The sequence below is a fragment of the Astatotilapia calliptera genome, chromosome 6 (genome assembly GCF_964374335.1).
Source record: "Astatotilapia calliptera chromosome 6, fAstCal68.1, whole genome shotgun sequence".
NCBI lineage: Eukaryota > Metazoa > Chordata > Actinopteri > Cichliformes > Cichlidae > Astatotilapia > Astatotilapia calliptera.
In genome coordinates this window covers 3,179,455-3,196,160 of record NC_137427.1, presented here as the reverse complement: position 1 = coordinate 3,196,160, position 16,706 = coordinate 3,179,455, and the positions used below count along the sequence as shown (strand labels likewise).

At 42.6% G+C, this 16,706-nt stretch overlaps 1 protein-coding gene and 1 long non-coding RNA gene across 2 annotated transcripts; both read left to right on the top strand.

Annotated features, from left to right (window-relative positions):
• The first annotated feature begins 817 nt into the window (after positions 1-817).
• LOC145429356 (uncharacterized) lies at positions 818-8,830 on the top strand. The gene is made up of 3 exons (XR_013909584.1): positions 818-985; positions 4,320-8,225; positions 8,633-8,830. It is a non-coding gene; the product is annotated as an uncharacterized LOC145429356 (long non-coding RNA).
• A 4,563-nt stretch (positions 8,831-13,393) lies between these two features.
• Positions 13,394-15,374, top strand: cxcl18b (chemokine (C-X-C motif) ligand 18b). The gene is made up of 4 exons (XM_080302628.1): positions 13,394-13,618; positions 13,757-13,868; positions 13,958-14,050; positions 14,957-15,374. The coding sequence occupies exons 1-4, from the start codon at positions 13,546-13,548 to the stop codon at positions 15,033-15,035; spliced, it is 357 nt and encodes a 118-aa protein (XP_080158754.1). The 5' UTR covers positions 13,394-13,545; the 3' UTR covers positions 15,036-15,374.
• The last annotated feature ends 1,332 nt before the right edge of the window (positions 15,375-16,706 follow it).

Sequence of the window (16,706 nt, the reverse complement as noted above, 5' to 3'; positions counted from 1 at the left end):
CTGCTCATTCAGTGACATAAACAAATATGTAGATCGATAAATAAAAATCTTTTTTTTTTTTACGAATAATTCAAAACATGAAAATTGTATCATTCTAAATGTATCAATTAAACCCAAATAAAGTATTTAAATAATTATTAATGGAAAAAATATATTTAAGTAGAAATAAATAAATAAACAGACACGAATATATTATAAATATTTTATTTATAGAATAAATACATATTTATTATTTCTCTTTATATATATTGTAAACTGTGTGTGTGTGTGTGTGTGTGTGTGTGTGTGTGTGTGTGTGTGTGTGTGTGTGTGTGTGTGTGTGTGTGTGTGTGTGTATATAATTACATCACAGCAAAGAATAAATATCATAGTTGTAGACAAAACAAATGTGTTTGAGTCAAATGGAACTGACCACAACTGTTCTATTAATTTATACAAATTAAATTACACACACACGCACACGCACACACACACTCACACGCACACGCACACACACACTTTAATCCTCCTTCACATATTTCACGTTTCCTCGCTCGCTGTCTGTAAGAGGAGAAATGGAGCAGTGAGTGTTTGGCTCTCAGAGTTTGTTTGATTTTATCGATTTTATTGACTTTATTGATTGGTTGAGGCTGTAGTTCAGTACCAGCAAATCCATCAGCTGTGTGGATGTGAAATAACAACACACATCACTTGTTTGTCCCGCGGTCCATCACAGCCTACATCCACCCTCTCACTCTCTCTCCATGCTCTCACTGCTATAATTGGCTCTCTGAGCCTGGCTGCTTAAAGCATTATAAAAGCTCCCCTGGCCCGGCTTATCCTCCGACAGCACTTACAGAATCACACCTCCATGTCCCCGCAACATGTCGTCTACACGCTGACACCCACAGACTTCTGCTGGCATAACGTGGTGAAAACAGACAGGAGGAAAAGTGCAGGAAAAAAAGTGAAGATAAAGGACAAAATCCATCAGGACATATCACAGGTCAGTGTGTGTGTTTTCCAGTAAAATGTGGGAGTTTATCATCATTCATCTTGGCTGCAGTTCTGAAACACTGCTTATGTCTCCATACTGGAAGCCTACTTCCAAATAACTTCCTTGGAAGTATGCTGTGGTACCAATTACACAGGAGGATTTACTCAGCTGAGTCTGCGGGGAAAAAAACAGCTGATTTCTTCAAATAAAAAAAAGCAAAAGGCTTTTGTTGTTTCCAGAGGAATCGGTCTAGTTTTACTGTTTGCCAGAATTTTATGTAATTGTTCTAATATGGCTGTTTATGTTGAAAACAGGAACCAGAGAAACAATCAGGAAAGTGCAGGTAAAGCAAAGAACAGTTTAAATCCAAGTGAGGCAAAAACAACAATTTCTCACCTAAAAACCTTCAGGCGTGTCCTTTTAGGTTTTATTCCTATTTTCATTCTGTCAATATTGAACTGAAATTACATTTCAGATGCTGATTCTGTGAGTCTCGTCATATCAGCCCAGCTTTTACCCCAAAACTTCCCATGATTCTTATATTAACACATCTTAAACAACTAAATTGAGTCTCACGAAAAATCGGAACTATATATCAACGTATTAAATGTAGAAAAACTCAGTGATGTGAAAACTAAGGCTACGTTCACACTGCAGGTCTTAATGCTCAATTCCATTTTATGATCAAATCTGATCTTTTTTGTCTGGTTGTTCACACTACAAATAAAATGTGACAGCAAAGGCGCTCTAGTGTGAACGGTTCACGGCCCTCAAAGCGGCCCGCTTGCGCAAAAGAAGACGTCACACACAACGCGCTCTGTTTACGGAATAAAAAATGGCGGCTACAGAGCGAGTAGGTGCTGTTGCAGCAGTCTATCAATTTGTGCACAGTGGTAACCGACAGAATTTTGACAAATTAATTAGAGAAAGAAGGACACTGAGACAAAGAGAGCCCGTGCTTTAACAATGGCCTTGTTTAGAGCAGTGGCTGCTACCTCCGTGCAGAGGTATATATGGACACGGAGTCGATTAGCTTGAATAGAATTGTCTTCCCATATGCTAATCAAGTCCAAAACCTCAGTTTTTGTCCATTGACTCGCTCCGTCTCCAGTTTCTGCCGCCATGCTTTCTCGTTTGTCTTCTCCGGCGCTGATAATTGGCATCTGTCTTGTGTCAGTGACGTAAAAGACGGATTTAATGCGACCTGACCGTTCAAACAGCAGTCGCTTTCTAAAACATCGGATAGGTATCGGATTCAGTACCACATACGAAAGTGACCCAGATCGGATTTGAAAATATCGGATTTGTGCCGTTTACACTGTCGTACCATGATCGGATAGATGGGTCGCATAGGGTCAAAAAAGTCGGATTTGATGCGCTTTCGCCTGCAGTGTGAATGTAGCCTAAGAGAGACCTAAAAATAAAGGAGCTCAGCAGGTTAAACCTCGCCCACCCCTAAGTGAATTTTTTTTTTACATAGAATAAAAATTTGTGTAAATGTTGAAATACAATAAAGTGACTTTTTGAAAGTAATGACGCTCAAACGGCTGAGTGATTGTAGTAAAGCCTGGTAAATGTCATGTGACATTACAGTGACTCAGTACCACAGAGCGTACTCTGAGCGTTAAGCGCAGCGACACCGCAGGGGCGACATAAACTACAGGAAGAGAACGAGATGGCAGATGTGATTTGCTTGGAAGTCGTATCGCATGATGTATGACAGACTTCCTGTGCTGGTGTCACGGTGGCGGAGGTGAATCATTTGCCAGGAAGTTTTCCCGCTGCTCATCCAGTAAGTGATGCAGCAGGTGGTCAGGATTATCGAGGACAGATAACAGTTTGTCCAAAGAGCTCGTGACCTCCACGGCTTCATACTCACAGCAGAAGCATTCAAGCAGGGGTCATGACCCTGCAGCTCCCATCTCCAGTGGCTCCTCGTAGCTTCGACAGGAAACACATAAGCCTTTCAGTTATTCAGTCAATCACTGCTTCAAGTGATCCTTTGAATTCTCTACACTTTTATCCATGTTTCTCAGCTGACACCTCATCCACTTGATGTAGCTGAATGTCAACAGTCGTGGTTAGCATGGACGTAAACACGTGCACGAGAGGTCGTGAGCTCCCGAGCTATGAGGAAAATAATTCAAAAGTGCCAATTCTGCTGACATATCGATCTGCTTTATCTGCGGCTGGACTTCAGTCCCAAATCAAGTTGAAATAAGAGACTTTTTATTTGATTTTTCTGCACAGAAGAGACTTTGTCGTGTTTGGAATGTGTGGAAATGCGCAGCCAAATGCAGACGCAGAGGGAAGCTGGGTCAAAACAAAAGCCAGCTGTTTATCTTTAGCTGATAAGTGTTCATGAACAAAAGTGAAACTCAAGCCAGAGAAACAGTAAAATAATCCTTTAACTGACATCGAGCGCACAGCGGAGAGCAACAGTACAATGCAACCAGGACAAAGAGAGGACTGAGGCTGTGAATACGCAAAGGGCCCCACTGGGGGAAAGTGGGACAGGTGGGTAAACAAACAGGTGCAAACAATCAAGGGATAACAAGATACAGGAAGTAAAAATAAATGCAAGACACAAGCAAGAGCAAATGGGTGCAGCCACTGTGGAGCTCCACAGTGGGCAGAAACACGTGACCTCCACAGTATGGTTAGGGGTTATGGTTCTGTTTTTTGCCATTTTTATGGTTTTATTTGAAAGGGTACAGTGAAGAGTGACAGGAAAGCAGAGGGAGTGAGAGCAGGTAACACATGTGGCAAAGAGCCACGGGTCGGATTCGAATTCAGGCCGGCTACTCAGCCATGAGCATCTATATGAATGACTCTGTCCCAGCCTTTACGATCCATTGGCGCGGTTTCCATCGTATCTATGTCACGTGTTTCTGCCTACTGTGGCAGTGACGTGTCTCCGCCTACTGTGGCTGTGACATGTCTCCGCCTACTGTGGCAGTGACGTGTCTCCGCCTACTTTAGAGGTCATGTGTTTCTGCCTACTGTGGAGCTCCACGGTGGCTGCAGCCAGACCTTTCTCGACACAAGGCTGAAGGCCCGGACCATGATAGTCTCATAGGTGCTGTGTTTTACAGTCAGCCCAAATGCGCTAATTTGTTTTCAGTGAAAACAGCAATTTCATAAATTCAACAAAACAAAGTTAAAGTTTGAAACAATAAAAAGCCAACAAGCATAGCCATGGATGCTAAAATGATTTAAACTATTACTAATATTGATGGTCATCTCCGTAAGGCTTGGGTGTGTTTTGTGGCTCTGTTCAGATTTTATCCTGTGGTGGTAAAGGTTTCGGTCTCCTCCATTAAAGGTGCACCTTCCTTTGCAGGATGAAGTCCAGATGGCTGCTGTCCGCTGTGGACAGACTTCCTACCATCAGTGAAATGCAGGAGACTGACACAGAAGAAGGAGACCCGGACTGCTCCTCTCACACCATGGAGGAGTATGTGGACTCCATCAAAGAGCTCTCCCAGCCGGCCCCCTACCCACTCCATGGGCCCCTCAGAGGTCACCGCCTCTGGATGGTGCGCTCATGCCCCGCGGCTCCACCTGTGGCACCGGCTCTGTTTTTAAAATCCCTGAGAAGCAGCCCACCTTGGAGTCCAGTTGACCTATCAGATGTATCACTGACCTTAACAGACCAATCAAAGTGTGAGACATCAACACATTTCAAACAAAACCTGCTGGACGTGCTGGTGGGACATTCCCTGTTTGCAGGGCTGGTGTGAGGTGAAGGTAGCGGCCGGACTGCTGACCTCTGCCCACGGCTCCCGTCAGCTCCACGATGCATGATTCATTTATGTGTAAGAAGTAATTGAGTCAGCAACGCTCCAGAAGCTATATGCATTCCCTTTGAAGTTCTAAATGAACGCAACACATGAAACAAAAGATGAAAAGCGAAAAATCAAGGGCAGAACAAACAAACGAGCAGTGCCTGCCTGGATGCCTGAGGTATAAGTGCGATAAGTGGCTGTGCTGGGCCCACTCGTCCACCAGGGGGCCCTCCAACAGACCCAAGCTGTGAACTCTCCTGATTTGAATATTTAAAGACATACTCTCTGATTTTTGCCACCAGAATCTTCTGAGGACCCCAAACTAAGGATGATTCAAGAAAGCAATGCAAACTAGGTAGATTCATTGGCTCCCACACCCCAGGAGCTCGTTGAGATGAACTACAAATATTAAATCTCTTCAGACTGTAGCTCTAAATTAAATATCCAAGCATTTGCCTTCAGACCGTTTAAAGGGCCCAGAATTAGGTAAGCTTTAACTGCCTAGAAAAGGAATACAAAGGGCTGCTTCAGCCGACGGGGGGCCTTCGAACAGCTTCGGGGTTTAAGTTGTGACTTAAAAATTTAAAGATAGTCTCCCTCATTGGCTCTAGTCTATCCAAGCTGTTACATAAATATGAACTCTGTGTAGAGTCTGGTTCAATTTTAAATATCCGAATCATTTCTGTTGGACATTTGAAGAAATTTGGATGTTCGGTCTTAATCTAAAGATCTTAATATCTTTTTGGTTCAAAGCTCTATGCTTCTTCATATCCACCAGATCTAGGGTTATGATTTTAGTCAACTCTTTTTAGACACACATAGCTTTTTTGGAAAACCAAAAACCTTTCATCTTGTTGTTCCTTTTTTTAAAAATTGGTCTTAGGCTGGTGACCTGGGAGGTGTTAGGATGAAATCATCATGTTTTTTTTAGGGTTTTTTTCATTCAAATAAGTAAACTTCTACTGCAAGACATTTGATTTCAAATTCTCCTTCGATACAGACGCAGAGATGTGTTAGTAAATGATGAGATTTGTTTCTCTTTTTCATCACCACCAGGTAAAAAAAGAATATGGCGGTCTCTTCCTGTTGAAAAGGAGATCTTCCTTACCACTGTCTCCAAATGCTTCTCGTAGGTTATTGTCTCTCAAACAATCTAATCTATAAAGCATCTTGAGATTACTCTCATCAGTCGTGACTCATGAGCTTTATAAATAAAATGAACTGAACCCCCTTTGACCTTAAAATGTACTGCTAAGCCTAAAGCTTCTTATTCTTTTTAACCTCACAGATTTGTAATATTGGATAATTTCTCTCCCCAAATAAATCAGTTTCTTAACCACTTATTCAGTTCATAGTCTGCAGCCATTCCCAGCTGCCCGTGGGTGGACATTATACAGTGGGGCAAAAAGTATTTAGTCAGCCACCGATTGTGCAAGTTCCCCCACTTAAAATGGACAGGTGTCTTTTATACAGATGATGAGTTCAAACAGGTGCCATTCATACAGGTAACGAGTGGGGGACAGAAAAGCTTCTTACAGAAGACGTTACAGGTCTGTGAGAGCCAGAGATTTTCCTTGTTTGAGGTGACCGAATACTTATTTTCCACCCTGATTTACGAATAAATTCTTTACAAATCCTACCATGTGGATTCATGGATTTTTTTTTTCACATTCTGTCTCTCACAGTTGAAGTGTACCTCTGGTGCAAATTACTGACCTCTGTCATCATTTTAAGTGGGGGAACTTGCACAATCGGTGGCTGACTAAATACTTTTTTGCCCCACTGTGAACCTCACCTGTCTATCACAAGGCTATGTAATTAAATTCAATAAATCTGTATTTTTTTTCCATTGCATTTTCCAGGAATTCCAGCTCCCTATGGCTTCCTGGCCACCTGAGCTCACTGAAAGCAATTCTCCTTTATTTCTGAGTTTTAAATATTCACTTTTCTAATTGTATTTTATTTGTTTTAATTAAGTTTAAAACTGAAACACGTTTGTGCTAAGGGTAAAGAAGCACTCACACTGTGCAGGTTTATGCAGTGCAGCCTGCAAAGTTTTGTTGACATTGGTTTGCTTTTTCCCCCCATTTGAAATAAAAGCAGTTGTAAGAAAAACATAAAACGGCTTCCCTCCTTTCTTTGCATGTAATTATCATGTCTGAACAGGAATGCGGGCGTCCTCAATGACCGTGTTGGGCACACACTTTATTTTCAACCATCAAAATTTAGTTTCTGTTTCCTTGAAGTTGTGTGACTATGAGATAAGTCGCTCCAGCTGGCTATTGGCAAGAAGTGCCTGAGTTACATCCAACAAACATGTGGTAAGAGAGAAAGAGAGAAAGGGAGGAGAGCAGAGCGACCCCCCTGGAGATGCTTCCAGAGAACAAGCCTCAGAATTTGACTCAAACTGACCCCAAATTACTCATGCACATTGTGCAACACAGACTATGTCAAGCTCACAAAGTATGAACACAAAGAGGCCCTCAGGAACATTATTTTCTTGCATTAACGTAAAAATGTGTCACAATATTCCAAAGAAATAGCTGGAACCATTTACGTACATGGTATGTGGTACGGAGATAAGAAAAGATTTATGAAGCATAACTTACGGTAAAGTGCTGCTTCAGCACCAGGTGTGTTGAAAACATAGGATTTCTTTTAAATTGGATTCGTAGTTATGGCGAGGTGCAGATATCGTCGCTTCTCCAAAACTCATTAAATTAGAAAAGGAGTGAGATACTGTGAGCAGCGAGATACACTGCAGCGTACCAGAGTGATATAAAACAGATTTGCTGTATTTGAGTCGTTTAGTTGCAATATCCCAAAGACCTGTTTGATGTGTAAACACAGAAATGTGGCATTAAATATGAAATACAGCGAGGAAAAAAAACAATAGGAGCTCTGTGAGAGAGCTCAGTGTGGAGAGGCGATATCAGGGGAATCCATCTCTCAAACTACACCCTGAAATACAATAATTGAACATAAAGACAAGCTGAGGATTATAGCTGAGAGCTGCCAGGCTCCAGTCGAGACATGCACCGCAGTCATTGATGAATAACAGGAAATGTCAGCTTTTAGTATGGATGAATTCTCATTACTGCTCACCAGCTAAAACAGTCACACAACGTTTACTTTGCTTGATCTTACTATTTCACAAGACAGAGCGCTGCACTGTTCGTGTTAATCACACCATGGCTGCCAAATTATCTGCAGATTACAGTGAAAATCAGTCTGTCTGCAGATGCCTTCAAAGCTGCGTGCAACGTTTTTGTTTTCATGTTGGATCTCTTAGTGGCAGCTTAATCTGTGCAGCGCTGTGAAAAAGTACTTGCACCATTCTTGATTTCTTACACTTTTTCTTTTCTTTTGCATACTTGTCACATTTGGCTGGAGCTCAGGAGATGGAGCAGGACATCTACTAGTTGCAAGGGCCGTAGTTTGATCCCTGGCTCCAGCAGTGAGTGAGTGAGTGTGAATGTGTGTGCATCCCAGCATGCCATGTTGTATGAAGTGCTTTGAGTGCTCATGTTATTGGATCTTTTCAGAGTTAAATGATGGATTTAAATGTAATAAAGGAAAAAAGCCATCTGAAGCTACCTGCCCCTGTGTGAAAAAGTATTTGCCCCCTAAACCTAATAACTGGTTGTGCCACTTTTGGCAACGAGAACTGCAGTTAAGTGCTTGTGATAATTGCCAGTGAATCTTTCATATCACTGTAGAGGAATTTTGGCCCGCTCGTCTTTGCAGAATTGTTGTAAATCAGCCACATTAGAGGATTTTTGAGCACGAATAGCCTGATTAAAGTAATCTCAAAGCATCTCGATCAGATGTAAGTCTGGCTTTGATTTTGTTTTTTTTGTCTTTTCAGCCATTCAGAGGTGGACTTGGGGGTGTGTTCTGGATTATTGTCCTGCTCCATAACCCCAGTGTGTTTGGGCTCCAGGGCACAAACTGACATTCTTCTTCAGGATTTTCTGGTAGGTTTGGGTAGACCCCTCCCCCAAATAAATGAAGAAGACTTAAAACCTGCATTTTGCATTTACTCGAGTTATCTTTGTCTAATATAGGCACTGAAATCTTTAAGCATGATAAAAGAAATCAGTGGAGGGGACAATACCAATAACATGGAAGCAACTCAAAACAATCAGGCCAGGGGTGCCCAACTCCAGCCCTCAAGCGCCGGTGTCTTGCAGGTTTTAGATCTCATCCTGGGTCAACACACCTGAATCAAATAATTAGTTCATTGCCAGGCCTCTGGAGAACTTCAAGCAATTTAAAACAGCTGTGTTGGATCAAAACCTGCAGGACACTGGCCCTCGAGGCCTGGAGTTGGACACCTCTGATTTAGGCAAACCAACCTGCCGAAATTCAAACTGGGCATCAGAATCAGAAAGAAATGTGATTTAGGTGAATTTTAACGCAGCGTGATTGTTGGTGCCAGACGGCCTGATCTGAGTATTTCAGAAACTGCTGACCTGCTGGGTTTTTTCCCACACAACCATGTCCAGGGCTTACAGAGATCAGTCCAAGAAAGAGAAAACATCCAGTGGGCGTCAGTTCTCTGGCAGAAAATGCTTTGTTGATGTAAGAGAAGATGGAGCAGGCCAGACTACTTTAAGTTGACAGGAAGTTAACTGTAAAACAAATAATCACTCGTTACAACAAAGGAGTGCAGAAGAGCATCTCTGAACCCACAGTGTGTCAAGCCTTGATGCCGATGGGCTACAGCAGCAGAAGACCACACCGGCTGGCACTCGTGTCAGCTAAGAACGGGAAACCCACTTGCTAAAGTTGGTCTGATGAGTCGGACCAATTTCTGCTGTGACATGATAGAGGATAGTGTAAACATCTGCGGCTGGTGATGTAATGGTGTGGGGGATATTTTCTTGGAACACTATGGGCCTGATTAAACATCACAGCCTGCCCGAGTATTTAGCCCTGACCAGCTCCATCCACTTTCTGACCACGGTGTAGCCATCTTCTGATGGCTGCTTCCAGCAGGGTAATGTGTCATATCACAAAGCTCGGATCAACTCAAACATTGAGTTGAGGGCACTCAGATGACCTCCACAGCCATCAGATCTCAGTCCAGCAGAGCACCTCTGGGATGCGGTGGAACGATAATCTGATCATGGACGAGCAGCCGACAGAGTCAAAATGACTTGGTTAGCCAGGGATAACCAAATTAATGGCCAGGTTAACCCTCTCAGGCTCAAATTAAGTTTTTGTTGCTAATGCACAAAAGAATACCTGCAGTGGTATTTTTAGTTTTTAACTGTTGCAAATCTGCAACGCCTGCCTTGAGAGGGTTAAAATGCACACTTTCACAACATTTATGCTCCACTTTGAAAAACGATGCTTCCCATTGCTTTTAGATGTGACGCGAGCAGCTTTGACGAAACCATGTGACACCCTGGGACAGAGAACAGAATGTCTTTTCTTTGGTCGTTTGATGTGTTGGAAAAAGCGTCTTCACAGCTGTTTTGGTGTTTGCTGGGTTGAACTGAAAACTTACTGATGCTCAACACTGTTGTTTTCTTTTTCCATTCCTTTAAAAAAAAATCTGGTGCACATTTGTGAGATAAATGTTTATGTTTGCTGCCATGTTGCGTCCGTGCTGTTTATTCTCAGTGTATCTGCTGGACTCGCTGTGTGGCAGATTGTTGTGCCGATTACTGCCTTCACTTGGAAACACTTAGCCGCTTTTTTCTTTTTTTGAAACAGTAAAAGTGGTTTTATTCCTCCCCTCTGGTTTGCCATTGTGTTTACTGATCAAATAAATAAAGCCAGGGTAAGATAATGTGTGCATAATGGCCAACTTTCTCATCGTAAATAAGGCCGAAATGACCATTAATCATCGAGGAGTCACAGTCTTGATTTCCTTTTACTCTGAAAAAGATAAAACACCTCATCAAAGCAGCCTGTTAATAACAAACACCGGGATCATCTGTCTTATCTGCATGTTCAGGTTTGCAAGCCGCGAGTGTGATAACTTTACAGACAGAAAACAGCTCCTCATGTTTGCTTCCTCCCACAGGGCATTTTGTGATGGTTTTAATAGACACATAAAAATTGAAATGCGATGTCTTGTGCAACCGCCGGCTTGCAGTGCTGGTGTGCAATCATATCGGCTATGAAATAAAGCTGTTAATAAAAAAAGGTCCACGTGTAAATTACAGTCTGACTTTCATTGTGCTCTGTCGTCGACTAAGAAACTGCAACAAAAGAAAGAGTGAGCCAAATAATTAAAGCTGAGACACCTAATGAGGAGGTAATTTGTCACCGAGCAGGATAACAGCTTTCTATTTGCTTTTTTGGCTGTAATCACAGACGCTGCTGGACTGCAGGATGCTGCTGTGAAGACTGAATGAGCTTCCTCACCTCATCTGAAACATTCTGACTCGAGCTCAGTCGGAGCAGGAGGGGATTCGCCGTGAGACCTTATGTTTTGCTTTGCGAGTTCCCCAAATAGTCCCCTTGCTGTTAGGTGATTAACTTTCGCTGCAGAACGAAAGAGGGGGAACTTGTTGACCCATCTGTACTTGTTTACAAAGTGAGTCCACAAATGTTAAGAGCATGCAGCAGTGACCATGAACCTGCACGGTCTGTGTAAACGAGGCAGACCAGAGGGGCAGGTCGGGGTTTTTAGCATCAGGCAATAAAATGAGCTGTAACGGCATCAGGGCATGTGAGGATGACACGTCACATTCAGACACAATGAAACAGAATATTTATTAGACAGTCATACTCTGTCATTGTGCACAAAGTCATACTGGAAGCATGACAATCAGCTGGCAAGTGTCCCCAGAAATGACTCCTCGAGGCAACAAACTTCTGAGTCTGCTTTTAGGCAGACAGGGCAGGGCTACCACGAGTAAGGCAGCCTGCTGCCTAGATGATCTCCTTTATGATTTTAGAATGACCAGAATTTAAGTAATGGACTTTATGCTTAATTCAGCGGGTCAGAGATTGCTGTTCTAAGTTAGTAGCAACCATAAACTGCCAATTAGTGCCAAGGCCTTGACTAATAAACTAAAGCAGAGACGTCTTGAGTGGCCTGTACTGTGATCTGGAGGCACCAACAGCACAAATAAAGTACAGAGGGCCCCTTCAGGGACTCAAATTATCTGCAGGGAAGTTTATCTCAGAATTAGCAGCTACACCCTCTGTAGGTGTCTCAACCTCTGACATCCACCTAACTCCTGTATCTAGATGGAAAAATTATATTTAAAAAAAGGAGAAAATTAGGTTTAGAGGCTAAAACATGTTTAGTTCTGCTGTAAAGTTGGTAGTCTGTGGGGACTCGAGCAGACGTCAGCCGCAGAAGTCGCTGCTCGGAGCCAACGAGGAGAAATAAGCAGTTTTGCTGAAAAACTGAAATATGACGACGGTCGTGAACTCCAGTGCGCCTGTTACACAAATGCACTTAATGCACGTTGCAACCTATTGGTAACCTTCAATGTGTTCATTGCGTGTAATGCCAGGATATGAGCCCAATGGCAAAAAGATATATGAGTGACAGACATTTACATGTTGTGAAATGTGTTTTCTCCGCTCTGGGAAAGTGAGTTGTTCACACGGTGTGAGCTGTTCAGTCATGAGTGAGATGGTACCTGCTGTGGCATGTTTACAGACTGGTAAACATCGGAAATAGGAGTGAATCCATCGTGAGCGCTAAACTGTTATCAGCCTTGTAAGTGTTCCACTGTGTTTCATGAAACAGGTGCAGATTTGTCTTCCTCGGAGACATTCCTTTTCCCACCCCACTGTGACGCTACTCTGTGCAGTGCAATGTGCTTTCCAGTAACTCCAACAGGCCAGAAGAATGTCGAGGATGCATTAAGTTTAACCTCAAATAAAATAAGAATTTACACGGTAACAGTCATTACTCAGTATTTTACAACCCAGCTGTGCTGCTGCTAGCCCAGAGCTTGAAAACAATCACCAGCTTTTCCTCATAACCTCCAACTCTTTCAACATTCATGTGAAAAAGAAAGTACACCCTCTTTCAAGGAGGTTTCATCAAAGCATTGTAAACAACTCATCTGGTGCTTAGCAGTTCTTACAATAAGGTCAATACAACCTCAGGTGAACAGCAACTCCTGACAAAGGGTCATCATGACACCAGGTCCTCATTTATTTACCAGGAAACTACAGAAGAACTACATACACCCATGACTCAGCAGCCTGAAGAACCAACTTTAGCAGCAATAACTTGCAGTAACTGTTTACTGTGTGACTTTATCAGTCACTCACATTGTTTTGGAGGAATGTTGGCCACTCTTCTTTACAACGGTACCTCAGTGCACTGAGCTTTGTGGGTTTTTGTTTGTGCCCTGCTCCCCGACGGTCCACGAAATGACCGTGGACTTTCTTTTTCAGATGACTGTACAGTAGCCCGGACATGCCTGGGCAAAGCGTGATAAAAAGTATTAATCACCTCTTCCCTTTGACTCTGATTATGGTTAGTAATGAGATGTGGAATCTGTTTAATTATGTCATGATTTCATTTTTCTCCCTTTCTCTTTAAAACCAGCACAGAGCGCATTCTTTGAGCATGTCTCCTGCATGAATGTGGAAATTCCAGAGTCTAACTGACGGGAAGAGGCTCGGCCTATCGGGAAACCCACCCTGGCCTCGTTATAAAAGCAGAGGAGGCTCGCAGCAGCTCTTCACTCCTGTCTTCTCTCTTCAAGGAGGTACTGCAACCGGTTCGAACTCTCGCTTGTTCTCCTCTGAGGGATATTTTGGGGACTTTGGTTTGTCTCTCTCAACAGAACAATGGCCATTTTGCAGAGAAACTGTGCAGTCTTGTTGGTTGTTGTGGCTGCGGCTTGTGTGGAGCTCTATCAAGGTTAGTAATTTCTGCAGAATGTGTAATGCAGTAATGCTCTAAAACTTTATTGGCATGCATTTGCTTTTACTTCTTAGAGTGCATCAGTGGTAGGACTGCATTTCTTTTGCTAACCTGTCTGAAAACGTTCCCCTGCAGCTCAAACCTCGATAGGACGCTGTGCATGTCCCAAGGTCCAGGCAGTCAAAGGCAAAATATCAGATTTCCAAGTCCTTGAAAAGCGGCCCAGCTGTGATAAAACTGAGTTGATGTAAGTTTAAAAGAATATCTTTGAATATCTGCCACTTTAGAGTCTTGTCGGCTGTGCAGATTTTGATGGTAATACTTCTGTTTTCTCAGTGTAACCAGGATCAACCCCGACAACTCCACCCAGAAGCTGTGCATGTTCACTGAGGGAGTTAGAGCCAAGCGCCTCTTATCGTGCTGGGAAAGGTGAGCTACACAACATTAGCATCGGTTCACCCACAACTAACTGCTCTTTGCTTCTTCTTTAATGCTTCTGAATTTGAGAATTTAAGAACAACTAAAAACAGAATTCAAACTTTTCCATAAATGCGTTTGAGACAGGGGCGTGTCCAGAGGGGAGGGGATGGGGGGGCCTTGATCCCCTCAAATTCAGTATTTAAAGTACTTTAGTGACGCTCAGTTTTAAAACCAGGATCAATGTTTTGTTGTATTTTACACTTTGCATTTTGGATGCAGATATCTGCTGTTAGACATTAAACCATCTTCAGCTTTGACACTGATATTGCAATAACAAATCAGTAATTATAATCCAGCATGCATATCTCTTTAAAAAAGACTGCTGTTACTTTAAATAATTTATGTATATTTTGATGCTTAAACTTTTTCCAAGTAGGCAGGAGTATGACTTTTAAGTAAAAATGCTCTTCTTACTTTCCATGTAATATATCTGTATGCGAGCACAGGACTGCACAGAAGCCTAAAAAGTCATTTCTGGTGTTTTCTACATTTATTCCTGATCGAACATAGACTCTCTTGTCTCGTTCTCGCTCCCTGTTCTGTGCTACATGCACAGACTGAATGCTCCAGCAGCTGCACAGCTTTCACAGAGAGCTGGGACAGAATATCACACCACTTAAAAATGTTTGATTTGGCTTCAGAATCGATTCTTTTACAGCCAAAACACCACATGCTTCTGACTCCACAGAAAAACGAAACAGACCGAATGGCGTATAAATCGTTCCCCAGATGCAAAGAGTTTTAGAACAAATCTCAGGACACGTTAACATGTGACTCCTTGCGCAAACATCCAGATGTTTTCCATTAGTCCTTTGGCCTAATCCCAGTTTTTCTTTCCTCCCTTTCTCTTCTCAGCATAAACAAAAATGAGACACGCAAAATGGAGTGCATCGACAGACCGAAAATGGCCGGGAACAGTACCACGGAGAAATGAAACACACGAAAAGGAGAGGAAGAATGGTGAAGATAGATATTTCTCAGATCTCTGTGAAATGACGGCGAGAGCAAAGCGCGCCGAGAAGGCCAGACGAGTGAGAGCGAGCAGGAAAAGGACGGAAGAGAAAGAAGTTGTGGAGTTGTTAGGAAAGAGACAAATACAGATAAATACAAATTAATACAAGAAACAGAATATAGCAGCAAGTCTGTGTAAGAAGGGCACACACCTTTATTTTTTTGCTTGACACTGGTATTTATGTTGATATTTATTTATTCTGCTTCTTTTTTTGTACATTTTTATTGAATGTCTCTTTAAATAAAGTTAATTTTGATAGAAGTTTCTGCTTCCTGCTCATTTTTCGCCCAGTCTTTGGGCAAAAACCAGAAAAAGCTTCATTTCTTGGCACCCTGAATGTTTCCAGCTGGTTTTTGTTAACCCTCATAATGAAACCTGCGGCTCAGCACCGGTATCTCTACATCGAAACACAAACAAACAGGGTTGATCTGCACAGAAGACGCAGCTGGCACTCGAGGACGCTGAAGTGACTTTGTTGCAGGGTGAGCAAATTAATTGTTATCATACACAAACCGTGCACTCCTAGGGGAGAGTGGGGGCTTAGCACGATAACAATTAAATCATGCCCAGGAGAGCATTTTGACCACAGCTGTTTACAGCAGCAGCTGTAGGCCAGATGATGAAGCGGGGATGGATTCCTGAAGGATGTCGTGACTCTGAGTGGGCTAAAGTGAAAGTGGTTCTTTTACTTGATTCAGCAGAGCAGCAAGGAAAACAGTGTTAAAGTTGAAGAATCTGGAAACCATGGTTTCCAAAGAAAGACGGCTCAGGACTGTGAGCTAAATCTAACATCTGGACCAGACCACCAAACATCTGCCGCCACATCCAATTGCGCAACGATCCAACGATGGCAGCGATCCACATCCGACAGCTCAGATTGAAAGATTGTCACTTTCTCCCCTCCTCTGTAAATCATCAGGCCCAAATCTAGTGGCAACAGCACGAGGGAGGCTGGTTTGAGTTAAAGTTTTATATGATCTTTTTTAAACATTGTGAATGTTTGAGGCAAATGATTTCTGAAAACATGTGAACTAACTTGGACTAAAGTCGATCTTTCTAGTTCCCTGTGCTGCAAGAAAACATCTGGAGTCATATCAACAGAATAAACATGATTGCAAACTAAAGTCAACATAACCTCCCCCTCCTTCATACCACACTTGGCACATTCCTCCAGGAAGTCGACCATAAAAGGAGTGCAAAAGGGTTTGGACTGGTTTGGCAGTTTCTGGGTCCAAATCAGAGAAAGGTGGAGTACATCTTTAGTGGAGGTTAGAAAAACAGACTAATTAATCAAACGCACAGTTTCTTTATAATCTCATGTACATCAGCCACCAAACCAAACACATTTACAGGCTGTGTTTTGAAGATGTTCTCGATTGTTTGCAGCAGTTCGGAGTCGGTGCATCACGCTACCGCCAACCTTCGTAAATAATCATGAGCATCAGAATGTCGTCCTCCTCTTGGATCTGGAATCACGACGCCCTGCAGCCCAAGGTATAGTTCAAGCTTAATATCAGTGAAACTCACCTGATTTGGACTGCTTCAAAGAATTTTACGCTCTTTGTACACGAGAAGCAGTAAATAAAATATCAC